Below are 13,738 nucleotides of genomic sequence, written 5' to 3'. Positions count from 1 at the left end.
GAGAAGATGGAAAATCAATCAGAGCCATTGCACAAACATTGACCATAGCAAGTACAACCATTTGGAATGTCCTGAAGAAGAAAGAAACCACTGGTGTACTAAGTAACAGACCTCGAATGGGTAGACCAAGAAAAAACATCAGCTGTTGACGACAGAAACATTGTGAGAGCTGTAAAGAAAGACCCTAAAACAACTGTTAGTGACATCAGCAACAACCTCAAGAGGGCAGGAGTGAAGGTATCACAGTCTACTGTCTGCAGAAGACTTCATGAACAAAAGTACAGAGGCTACACCAGAAGATGCAAACCTCTCATTAGCAAGAAGAATAAGAAGGCCAGGCTGGAATTTGCCAAAAACTACAGAGACAAGCCTCAAACATTCTGGGGCAAAGTTTTATGGACTGATGAGACAAAGATTAACCTCTACCAAAGTGATGGAAAGGCTAAAGTTTGGAGAAAAAAAGGATCTGCTCATGACCCCAAACATACAAGCTCATCTGTGAAACACGGTGGAGGTAATGTCATGGCTTGGGCTTGCATGGCTTCTTCTGGGACGGGCTTATTGATCTTCATTGATGATGTAACACATGATGGCAGCAGCAAAATGAACTCTGAAGTGTACAGAAACATTTTGTCTGCCAATTTACAGAAAAATGCAACCAAACTGATTGGGAGATCCTTCATCATGCAGCAAGATAATGACCCAAAACACAGTGCCAAAGCAACAAAGGAGTTCATCAGGGGCAAAAAGTGGAAGGTTTTAGACTGGCCAAGTCAATCTCCAGACTTAAACCCTATAGAGCATGCATTTTACAAAAAAGAGACTGAAGGGAGTAACCCCCCAAAACAAACAACAACTGAAAGAGGCTGCAGTGGAAGCCTGGAAAAGCATTACAAAAGAAGAATGCAAAAGTTTGGTGATGTCAATGGGTCAAGGCTTGATGCAGTTATTGCAAGCAAAGGATTTTCAACTAAATATGAAGTCTTATTCACTTTAATCTATTTTAAGTTAATCTGTTCCAATACTTTTGGTCACATGAGAAATGGGTGGGTTCAAACAAAAGGTTATATCTTCTAAGTTGTGTATCAGATCCAGATGTAAATACCTGGAAATAAAAGCTGAAATGTTGATCTTTTGTCTCATATAAATTGTTTGATGTCAAACCCAAATGTTTTCAGTCTACAGAAAAAATAAAGGAATAGTCCTCACTGTTCCAATACTTTTGGAGGGGACCATTGTAATATTAGTTTAAAGGTGTCATGACATAAGAAATCAAAATTGCCTTGATCTTTTGACATATAAGAGGTCTTTGTACTATTCTGCAGTTCCAGAGCTTAAAACATCCTCCTCATTATAATATCAAGCTCCAAAAACGGCTCATTCTTTGGATATTGTGGGATTTATGATGTCATTTGCATATGACTGCATCCAAAGCAAGACATCGACGAATACTTTCACACGATCGCACCAAAGGCCCCGCCCACTGACGTTCAGTCGCTTAACGGCTAACATTTGATTAAACCAGGGGTAGGCAAGTCCGGTCCTAGAGAGCCTCTGTCCTGCAGAGTTTAGCTCCAACCCTGAAAAAAACCCTCACCTGCCTTTAGCCTTAGTCATCCCGAAGAGCTTGATTAGCTTGTTCAGGTGTATTTGATTAAGGTTGGAGCTAAACTCTGCAGGACAGCAGCTCTCTAGGACTGAATTTGCCTACCCCTGGATTAAACTATATGTGAGCATTGCGTCAAAAGCAAGTAGAAGCCATTATAATCACTGAAGCTGTCTACATTGGATACAGTATGTGCATCCACACACTTGAGTCTGCTGACATCAGGACAAATGGATGAGTGAAAAGCATTTGCTTTGGCGCATCCAGTTTAAACAGCTCGTTTGCATCCCTGTACAGACTTCAGAAGGATCACAGCTTTGGAAACAAGTGGATGGTACAGTGTAATGGAGTGTAATGGAGAGTTCGCAAAAAAAAACTTTTGTTGAAAGATGAATCTGCCAAATGTATTGGATCTCACAAACCATAAGTAAATGATTTCATAATGCTTTGTCTGTAAATTGTATGGTTTTATATGGATAAAGTTTTCAAAAAACTTAAAGGTGCCCTAAAATTAAAAATTGAATTTACCTCGGCATAGTTGAATGACAAGAGTTCAGTACATGGAAATGACATACAGTGAGTCTCAAACACCATTGTTTCCTCCTTCTTATGTAAATTTGATTTGTTTAAAAGACCTCTGAAGAACAGGCGAATCTCAACATAACACCGACTGTTATGTAACAGTCTGGATCATTAATATGTACGCCCCCAATATTTGCATATGCCAGCCCATGTTCAAGGCATTAGACAAGGGCAGCCAGTATTAACGTCTGGATCTGTGCACAGCTGAATCATCAGACTAGGTAAGCAAGAACAACAGCGAAAAATGGCAGATGGAGCAATAATAACTGACATGATCCATGATAACATGGGCGGAGAGCGCGAGCAATTAAAGGGGCCACAGCCTGAATCGGCTCATAGTTAATGATGCCCCAAAATAGGCAGTTAAAAAAAAATAATAAAAAAAAATCTATGGGGTATTTTGAGCTGAAACTTCACAGACACATTCAGGGGACACCTTAGACTTATATTACATCTTGTAAAAAAACGTTCGATGGCACCTTTAATCATATGTAATAGCGAGGGGGCGTTGATACTGTGTCCTATGCAGTGACGTTAGCAAATCATAACAGTGGTTAGAATAAGGGATGAAAATAATCATTTTTCAGCATATGTATATGTTATATGTATGTTTTTGGTGCTAAAAACTTTATTAACATTATAAGTGAACCTCATGAAACATATCAAAATAATTTAAAAAAGAAATCCATGTCATGACCCCTTCTAAGTTTTAGTAATTTCATGTTTTTGTCACTTTTAGTTTTTGTTTTTATATATACATTTCTATTTAGCTTACATTTATTTTAGTTTTTGTTATTTTTGTATTTCAACTTATTTTATTTCAGTAACATAAAACATATAATGCAATGCAATACAGTGATTATGAGAGATACGAATAAAGTGCACTAGAACATTCGCTCCCTGAAAATCCCACAATGCACCGCAAAAACCAGGGAGCATTGATGTTCACTATGCTCACTTTAGTGGAAATTACGTCACATTTCTGAAGTGCGAAACATGAAACGCACAAGCCAACTCAATATAATCACATGATAGAAAATGTAAGACAAACTGTTTCTTTATTATATGTTAGCATAAACGCATCATTAGATAGTCAGTTAAAATTTATAATGATTATTCGGCTGAAATGTTGTAAGGATATATGTAACAGAACAATGTGTATAAACTGCATACTGATTCACGAGATCAGGAAGTAGGGAGCTGATTGAGATGCACCCCTAGTCAAGAAGAAGAAAAGTGTTTTTTGCAGCCAGGTGGTGTAGTTAAAGCACCTACCAGCAGTGTAGGGATCATGGGATCATGTTAACATGACAAACCTTGACGTCTTTGGTGTGTGGGCCCAGTTTGAGAGTTTCTATGAAGGGAAAGATGAAACAGCACCAAAGTACCACAGTGTCTGATTAGACACACACCCTTTGATATCAACATCAAAAGATATGGCTAGCATTTTCTGCTCACATCCAAGTTCTTGAGAGCTTTCATGAGATTCACCAAGAAGTTTGTGAAACAACCAGGATGTAGTCCTGATTTTGTTGACTGACTGGCGGTCTCTTTCTGCAGTAAGATGCTGAAGCTCTGTGGCGATACAGAGGAAAAGTTGGCCCAAGAGCTGCTCGTCTTTGAGTTACAGATTGAAAGAGATGTTGTGGAGCCTCTGTATGTGCTGGCTGAGGTGAGCATGTTTTTTTTTCCCCTATCAGTGTTATGCTGAAATTCACATCTTGCATTCTTTTTCATCCACATTTAACCCTGTAAAGCATAGACTAAAAAAAAGTTTGCATATATGTTTTTTGTTGAGTATCATATTTGATGCATGAGGCACATATTGTATAATATAGTAACTCATGCTCGAGGTGGAAAAAACACCTGAAACTGAACAAAAATATGCAATTTGATGCAGTTGCTGACATTCTGATGAAATTCTGATATACAGTGGGTACGGAAAGTATTCAGACCCCCTTAAATTTTTCACTCTTTGTTATATTGCAGCCATTTGCTAAAATCATTTAAGTTCATTTTTTTCCCCCATTAATGTACACACAGCACCCCATATTGACAGAAAAACACAGAATTGTTGACATTTTTGCAGATTTATTAAAAAAGAAAAACTGAAATATCACATGGTCCTAAGTATTCCAAGCCATAGCTTCTAATGTAAATCAATGAGATCTTTATAACAGTATAACAGACTACTGACATAGAATGCATATAAAGATCAGCTGTCACTCCAAATCTCCCAGTAGTCTCAGTAAGGTGATATTTAAAGGGATAGTTCACCCAAAACTGAAAATTATCCCATGATAACCCATGAAAAGTAATCTATACGACTCCAGCGGGTTAATAAAGGCCTGCTGAAGCGGAACAATGCGTTTTTGTAAGAAAAATATCCATATTTGCAACTTTATGAATTCAAATAACTAGCTTCCGGCGGATGATCGTACGCAGAATGCGTAATGACCAAATGAGTAATCCTCTGATGCGATGTATGGCGCAGTATGTAGGAGTATTGTAAGCTTGGATGCCTCTCACAGTTCAAACAAATTTAAAGGTGCCCTAGATTCAAAAATTGAATTTACCTTGGCATAGTTAAATAACAAGAGTTCAATACATGGAAAAGACATACAGTGAGTCTCAAACTCCATTGTTTCCTCCTTCTTATATAAATCTCATTTGTTTAAAAGACCTCAGAAGAACAGGCGAATCTCAACATAACTGTTAAGTAACAGTCGGAGTGTACGCCCCCAATATTTGCATATGCCAGCCCATGATTGAGGCATTACACAAGGGCAGCCGTATTAACGTCTGGATGAAAGGCATTAGACAAGGGCAGAACGTCTGGATGTGCACAGCTAGGTAAGCAAGCAAGGACAATAGCAAAAAATGGCAGATGGAGCAATAATAACTGACATGATTCATGATAACATGATATTTTTAGTGATATTTGTAAATTGTCTTTCTAAAAGCCATTAGCCACGGAGCATAGCCTCAAACTCATTCAGAATCAATGTAAACATCAAAATAAACACTGTACTTACGAGATTAGACGTGCTGCATGACGAACACTTTGTAAAGATCCATTTTGAGGGTTATATTAGCTGTTTGAACTTTTTTTATGTTGTTTAAGGCAAGCGCGAGCTCTTGGGGCGTGGAGCACAGGATTTAAAGGGCCACACACCCTGAATCGGCTCATTTCTAATTATGTCCCAAAATAGGCAGTTAAAAAAATGAATAAAAAAAATCTATGGGGTATTTTGATCTGAAACTTCACAGACACATTCAGGGGACACCTTAGACATATTACATCTTTTAAAAAAAGTTCTAGGGCACCTTTAAGCTCCTCTTCTCTTATATCGAAATCCTCTGACATTTCTCTTCAATGATCGTTTTAGACTTATAATCCGTGACTGGTGATTTGTTTTGCTCTGTCCTCTGCGCCTCCGCGTTCGTCATTACGTTGTGCGTCAGGTCTAAGGATACTCTTCCGCCACAAATCGACTTGGGCATTCTATGTACGGTTGTCCGCCGGAAGCTAGTTATTTGAATTTATAAAGTTTTAAATATGGATATTTTTCTTTCAAAAATTTTATTAGCCCCCTGGAGTCGCATGGATTACTTTTTTATGGATGGATGCATTATTTTTGGCTTCAAAACGTGGCTCCCCATTCACTACCATTATGAACTTTGGAGGACTAAGGATATTTTTAAAATATATCTCTGATTGTGTTTGTCTGAAAGAAGATAGTCATATACACCTAGGATGGCTTGAGGGTGAGTAAATCATGGTATCATTTTTGGGTGAACTATCCCTTTAAATGCTTAGTTTTATGATAAAAGCTGTTTTTTATTTTATTTTTGTAATGCAATGCAATACAGTCAAGTGTTCATGTTGAAATATTACTAACAATATAACAAGTTATAAAAATCAGAAAAGATTTGACAGTAAAAAGACATGTGAACTGTGGCGAGCAGGGCACGAGCTAGTTAACGAGCTCCACTTGCTCCCGGAGCTCCTCCGTGAAAGACTCAAGGCCGGTGTGCATCGCAGGTGGAGCTCGTTAACTCTCGCGTCACTGGCCTCGCGTCGTTCCCTCACGGCTCTCTCCTGAACCATGACCTGTCAGTCAGACGGCAGACAGAAGGCACTTAGCAGATTGTGTACAACAGGTTTTTCAGCAAAGTTTTCATGTTGATCATTTAGAGGCCTTACAAAATGAACTTAAATTCTTTCAGTTTTCGTGCATGAAGGTCACTCTGTTATGTTTAGGTGGAAATTCCGAACATTCAGAAACAGCGAAAACATTTAGCCAAACTTGTCCTGGACATGGATTCTGCAAGGACACGGTATGAACTAAGCAAAATTACGGCTGATTCCAGAGATTGGATTCTTCTCCATTGCCCACATTATGCTCTGACAATGTCATTTGTCCTCCTGGGCTGTAGGTGGCAACAGTCATCCAAGTCTTCAAGCCACCCTAGTAATGTGCAGCAGGGTGGAGCCAAGTCTGAGTCCCTGAGAGAGGAAATGGAGGAGACGGCCAATCGGATGGAGATCTGCAGGGTGACGATTTCTCTTTATTTAATTAAACAATTTACTAAAAGCAAAGCCTCCATCTCAAAACTTTTTGCTTGTTTTATTATAAATAAGAAATTTCAGATATTCATGACGATGTACATGTTTCCCTTTCTGTAGGACCAGTTATCAGCGGACATGTACAACTTTGTGGCCAAAGAAATAGACTATGCAAACTACTTTCAAACGGTAAGTACCTCTGGACACTAAAGGTGAAGTGTGTAATATTGGCTGGAATACCTTTCAACATGTGTGTGTGTCCTCTTATTGATCTTGCTGTAGCTCATAGAGGTTCAGGCAGAGTACCACAAGAAGTCTTTGGAGATTCTGCAGAGTGTGCTGCCACAGATCAAAGCTCACCAGGGTGAGACTCTCCACTTCCACTTCAATGTACAAGTTTGGTTAAGTGGTGTCTTTCAAATGCGTGTGTGGATAAGTCAGTAAACTTGTTTCTGTAGCTATTAACAGATTCAAAATGATGCATTTTTACGTCAATCGTGATGTGTTCCAGAGGCCTGGATAGAGAAGCCATCATATGGAAAGGCCTTAGAGGAACATCTAGCCATCAGCGGAAGGGAGATTGCGTTTCCTATCGAGGCATGCGTCACCATGCTGCTAGAATGTGGCATGGAGGAAGAGGTGCGAGACTGCTGAGAAGTAACACAAAACATGCCTTATGTATACCTGGAAACACAGTTTGTCTACAAACTGAGGGACGAGTCGAAACTATTTTCTGTGGTAGTCAACGGCATGTCACAGATGCCGTTAAGAGACATTATACTGTAGATAACTTTAAATATTCTGGAAAGATCCCAGTGATTTCATCTCGACAAATGATTAAGTACCAATGACCAGAATTTTTATAGTCTCCAGCATCAGATGGGACGTCCACAGAGCAAGCCACAGTCTGTTAACTATATCCCATGTGCCCATTTGTTTATCACTTTTTCTGTGCCATTATTGATTTATTGATTTATTTGAACCTGCCTATAAATGGTACATAAAAAAACAGTTATGAAGTCCACAAGACTGTAGGGCAGGGGTGTCCAAACCTGCTTCTGGAGGGCTTATGCCCAGTTTAGCTGCAACTCTAATTAAACACACCTGAACCAGCTGATCTAGGTTTTCAGGATTAAGATCGAAATCCAATACTTCTCTATACTATATAATATGAAAAAAAAAAAAAAACAGTATGCCAAAAGAGTATGTCTGAATACATAGTATTCGAAAAACAGTAGGCAAAAAGTCCCCGTTCGGATACCTTCGGTGATATTCTGAAGTGCGCGTTCGATAAACAATTTACTATCCCTTGAGGCCACGGGAGAGGATTTATGAATGGCAGTGAAGCAACGCAACTGACACTGGTAGGTCACATGATAATGATGACATGGCAGATATAGTACTTCAGGATTACATTCATACTATATAGAATGCACTTTTTAACTCGTGAAGTAAATTCAAAATTCATATGTAGTACCTACTCAGTTATGCTATTTCTGATGCACCACTAGAAACATTCAGGCCAGTGTGTTTGGGCAGGTTGGAGCAAAACTCTATAGGAAATCAGCCCTACAGGACAGTGGCGACGTGCAGTGGTGTTCTGAAATGAGGAGGCATATTTTTTTATTTTTTATGAATCAAATGTAAATTCATGTGCATTACTCTTAACATTGACACATCTTCCTTGTTAAATGAACATTACTTTACATTACATCAAAAAAGAAAAAAGGAAACCAAATACGATTCTATTTTGTAATTTTACATTAACAATGTAATTGTGACAAATGTTCTATTTCTCAAAACCAAGTCAATCTCATTCAAGTTAGTGTTTTAAGCATTCATTCCAAAATAATAACTAAAGGCTGTAACAATTTAAACAATATATTTTATTTGTGTATTGATGTTTTTTCTTTTTAATAGTCAACTTAGGCTATTTTGGATCCATCAGTCATGCTCCGTAAACACCGTCTGTCACAGACACGAATATGTATCTTTAATTTCACCAAGCTGATTGCACTAAAAAACCTGCAGTCATCATGCTTTCAGTCCATTTCAAGTTTGATTGAAGCGGTGATATCTAGCTGGGTGATCTATTTACTTACTTTTCAAATAGTCTTCCCATTGACGCCATCATTTGTTCATTCAAACTGATGTGCGGAGCGTGCACAAGAGGCGGGATTTATCGCACAAACCAATCATATCCAATCATAACCAATTACATCCAATCATAGCGCGATGGAGACATTGCCTCCTCTCACGTGACTTTCCCGCATTCATTCTCAATTACTCCCCACAAAACCCACCGCACGCTTTAGGGGTCTAATGGTTTTCTATGAGAGCAAAGGGAGGCATGACTCCTGCTGTAACTTTACCTGCGGGTGTCGCTGTTGGGCAGTGCTCCTTTAGAAATACCAGTGACTTGTGCTCTTTTTAATGCCATAATTTGTAATATTTGTGTTGTTTTATATGTAATATGTATTAATTTCTCATCCTATTTTTTTTTTTTTTTGAGGAGGCACTGCCTCCCTTGCCTCCTCGGAGGAAATGCCCCTGCTCCAGGAGCAGGATTGGACAACCCTGCTTTAGGGTGTCCCAATTTGCATTTTAGCCTATATGTGTCCTCAGAGACTTCTATGGAGCAGCCTAAACAGCGAGCGGACTATTAAAGGGATAGTTCACCCGAAAACTAAAATTAACCCATGATTTACTCACCCTCAAGCCATCCTAGGTGTATATGACTATCTTCTTTCAGATAAACACAATCGGATTTATATTAAATAATGTCCTGGCTCCTTCCAAGCTTTATAATGGCAGTAAAGAGAGGATGAGATTTTGAAGCCCAAAAAATTGCAACCATCTGTCATAAATGTACTCCACAAACAGGCTCCAGTAGGTTAATAAAGGTCCTTCTGAAGCAAAGCGATGCATTTGTGTAAGAAGAAAATCCATTTTTAAAACTTTAAAAACTAAAGTAACTAGCTTCTGACAGACGGCCGTCCTCATCAATTTAAGAGAGTAAGAGTAACCCCTGAAGTGACACATGACGTATTGACGAACGCGGAAGCGCAGAGGAGAGAGCGAATCAAAACACCGGTCAAGAATTAGAAGTCTAAAATGATCATTTTTAAAGTGAAATGTCGGAGGATTTCAATAGAAGAGAAGAAGAGCTTGAATTTGTTGTACAGCCCTATTTGTTTGAAAAGCGAGAGACATCAAAGCTTACGATACTCCTACATCCTGCATCAGGGGTTACTCTTTTGGCGTAAGTCGACGTGCGTATGGCCGTCTACCTGAAGCTAGTTATTATAGTTTTTAAAGTTTCAAATAAGGTATTTTTCTGAAACAAATGCATCGCTTCGCGAAGGCCTTTATTAACCCCCGGAGCTGTGTGGATATCTTTTATGATGGATGGATAAACTTTTTTGGGGCTTCAAAATCTCATTCTCTATTTACTGCCATTATAAAGCTTGGAAGAATCATGGGGTAAATCATGGGGTAATTTTCATTTTTGGGTGAACTATCCCTTTAAAGTGAGATCAATTCAATCCATTGATTTAATATATTAATAATCATTTATTAATTCAAATACTTTTTGGTCATTTTGGGGCCTCAAGATTACTAAAAATTATTTAAATGAATGAAATGCCGAGGCCCCCTAGTGGGTCCTAGCCACCTGGTTGAGAACTCTTCCTGTCACTTCAGGGTTTATTTCGGGTGGCTCCCTCGGCCTCCAAGCTGAAGAAACTTAAGGCGTCACTGGACTGCGGGGTTCTTGATGTGCAGGAGTACTCAGCCGACCCACATGCCATCGCAGGTGAGCATCTGCTTCTTTCCTATTAGCTTTTTAAAGTGTTCACTGATCTACCCGCAGTGTCCTTTTACTCGATCGCAGCTACAAAGGCTCAGACCCCATGGCAGTTCACATTAAATTCTTTCCCAGGTTAATTTGATCTCATTACAGTGGGCCTGAAGTGTGACCTATTAGCCGCCAGGTAGGGGGGCCACAGCCGACAGGCGGTACATGCTGATTGTAGCTTTTGACAGCTCATTTGTCAGACTTCCCTTTAGTATTTCAAGCAGAGAATAGCACACCTCCACTCACATCCTATCACACATGCTGTGTTTCCCTCTTTCTCCATGTCCCTGCCTCTTTCACTCTCTCCTTCTCTCCCACTGACCTCTTCCCTTCCTCATCTGCTTCCCTCAGGGGCATTGAAGTCTTATCTTCGTGAACTTCCCGAACCTCTAATGTCCTTTGAACTTTATGATGAATGGATTCAAGCCTCAAAGTGAGTATCAATGATCTACCCAAACACACATTCCATTACCCAGCACCATTTGCCACTTTCATATTGATGTGAGACATTAGCTGTGTTCTAAAACAAAGTGAGCCACCTACCTGGATAGCATTTTAAGACGATGAAAAATGATCTGTCTTCTGAGATACTTTCTTAAAATACCGCTTATATGCAGTGTCGGAGGTAGTGCATTACAAGTAACTTGAGTTAAGTAATCAGATTACTTTTTTTTCCAAGTAACTAGTTAAGTAACTCATTACTTTTAAATTTACAGCAAAATATCTGAGTTACTTTTTCTAATAAGTAATGTGGTAACACTTTACTATAAGGTTCATTAGTTAAACATTAGTTAATGTATTGACTAACATGAACTAATCATTAGCAATACATTTGTTACTGTATTTACTCATTTTCGTTAATGTTAGTTAATGAAAATACATTGTTTGTTCATGTTAGTTCACAGTGCATTAACTAATGTTAACAAGATTTTAGTAATGTATTAGTAAATGTTGAAATTAACATTAACAAAGATTAATAAATGCTTTATAAGTGCAGTTTATTATTAGTTCATGTTAACTAATGTAGTTAACTAATGTTAACTAATGAACCTTATTGTAAAGTGTTACCAGTAATGCAAGTTACTTTGTTTTATCATTGTATTAACTGACAGCTCTCCTGTCCCCATGTTAAGAAAAATCGAGAGGAAGTGCAGAGGCGTTGTGTGCGCTCTGTAAACATGATGGATATTGTAGTTCTTGACTAAATGTGAACATGCATTTACTCACTTGCACAAAATTCAGTATTCCTCAAAATGAATAAAAACAGTGAAATGCAATCTCAGAATATTGCATAAACCTGCAATAATTAAATATATTAAATTGCACAAATATACTTTATGTATTTAATCTCACTTTATTCACCAAAGTCTTTGCTGCTGACCTGTGATGATCCAATTCAACCATACTAATAAGCAAAAATTACTTTGTGATAAACATCACATTTGTGATCAGCCTGAAGCTTATTCACTTCACTTTTGGTTTAAAAGAGCCTTTATATTTACCAAAAATAGAACTTTTTTTGTTGTAATGTTAAAAAACAAACAAGCAAGCCCAGCCCAGGTGAGAAAAAATAATGCAAAAGTAATGTAACACATTGCTTTCCATAAAAAGTAACTAACACAATTAGTTACTTTTTTAGGGAGTAACGCAATATTTAATACATTACTTTTAAAAGTAACTTTCCCCAACACTGCTTATATGATTTATGAATAATTTAATCACAATATCTTCACCCAATATTTGTGTGCGATGTTATTTGTGTATGCTTTTTAGAGTATTATATTAGTTCTCGAATGCTAAAATAAAATGTATGTTGTCAGTTGAGCAAAACCTAAACAAAAAATATACTTAGTAAGCAAACTTAAAGCTGCAGTATGTAACTTTTTTGGGTTAAAAATGATCCAAAATACATTTTTTAAACAAGTACATAACCAGCCAGTATTCAACACTATCTCCTTACCTTAGCCCGATTCACAATGGTAAGCTTGCAATAATGTTTTATAATAAAATCAGTACTGGTGGGTTTCCGCGGGAAATTCGAGCATGCAGTCGTTCATCTTTGCATCATTACATCACGTCTGTTTACATAAAGAAGGAGTCCCAGCTAGTAGGCTATATCACATGTGGAGGATGCTGCTGGTGACGGATCATTTATAGCCTTTTCTCACAGTAGCTGCAATAATTAAACTTATCAATTTGATGACAGATTGTATGGTATGGTATGACAAATGGACAATTATACATTAGACTGTACAGAAATTGAAGTCTACAGTTGACGCTACACACTAAATACACATAGTCATGCAATGCTGATGTTGTTAACATTAACAATTTGAGAACAAAGTATAACAATAATAATAATTTTTGTGGTTTGATGTGAAATGAGCTAAGCGATCGTTAGATTTATCACCATTGGCAGCACCAAATATTGTAATGCTTTTTTTATCAGTTGGTCAGAAAAAAAGTGGCAGACATGTCACTTACTTGTTCAGATGACATTTTCTGGTGAAAATTCTTATTTTGGTCATACTTCAAGACTTCAATCTGTGATTCTGAAGTACAGCATCCACACCGATGTAGACTGACAGCAAACATTGGAATAACTGCAATTGCAGGTTTCAAACAGAGACTGTTTTTCTTTGTAAGAAATGTGAGCTGTAAACTCAGATTTGTGAGAAATAAAAGTCAGAATTGTGAGATATAAACTCGAAATTAACTTTTTTTATTCTTTTATTTCGTGGCTTCCATAGACTTCTACTGCTCAACTGTCATTTTCTGCAACCAGCTAGGCTCCGCCCACAAAAACGTCATCGCTGTTTGCACAAACACCAAATTGGTCTATATCCATATACTGTACCTTAATGCATCTCTCTTATGTCCAATCTGTAGTATTCAAGATATGGATAAAAGGCTTCAAGCCCTGTTGGGTACATGTGAGAAACTACCATCAGACAATTTGAACAACTTCAGGTGGGTGTGTGGTGCTTGTTATTTACCTATTATTTGTTATTTCTGACAAGGTCTTTGTCTTTGAATGAGTCATGAATGCAACAGCTCATTAGCAGAGAGGAATGTCAAATCTCGGTCATATAACCTGTTTAATGTGCGACTTTATAGATGCTAG

General features: G+C 38.0%; 1 protein-coding gene across 5 annotated transcripts in view; it reads left to right on the top strand.

The window, feature by feature from the left end:
- Nucleotides 1-13,738, top strand: part of arhgap44a (Rho GTPase activating protein 44a) — an 84,015-nt gene that overhangs the window by 35,828 nt on the left and 34,449 nt on the right. For all 5 annotated transcript variants that reach the window (XM_048182801.1, XM_048182827.1, XM_048182820.1 and 2 more), the window contains exons 5-13: nt 3,749-3,860; nt 6,453-6,529; nt 6,629-6,746; nt 6,879-6,947; nt 7,041-7,122; nt 7,270-7,397; nt 10,461-10,572; nt 10,966-11,047; nt 13,504-13,584. In XM_048182801.1, the coding sequence (XP_048038758.1) occupies nt 3,749-3,860; nt 6,453-6,529; nt 6,629-6,746; nt 6,879-6,947; nt 7,041-7,122; nt 7,270-7,397; nt 10,461-10,572; nt 10,966-11,047; nt 13,504-13,584 (861 nt within the window). The remainder of the gene's footprint in view (nt 1-3,748; nt 3,861-6,452; nt 6,530-6,628; nt 6,747-6,878; nt 6,948-7,040; nt 7,123-7,269; nt 7,398-10,460; nt 10,573-10,965; nt 11,048-13,503; nt 13,585-13,738) is intronic.

This window comes from Megalobrama amblycephala, linkage group LG1, assembly GCF_018812025.1.
Source record: "Megalobrama amblycephala isolate DHTTF-2021 linkage group LG1, ASM1881202v1, whole genome shotgun sequence".
Lineage (NCBI taxonomy): Eukaryota > Metazoa > Chordata > Actinopteri > Cypriniformes > Xenocyprididae > Megalobrama > Megalobrama amblycephala.
This window is presented reverse-complemented; position numbering and strand designations above follow the sequence as displayed.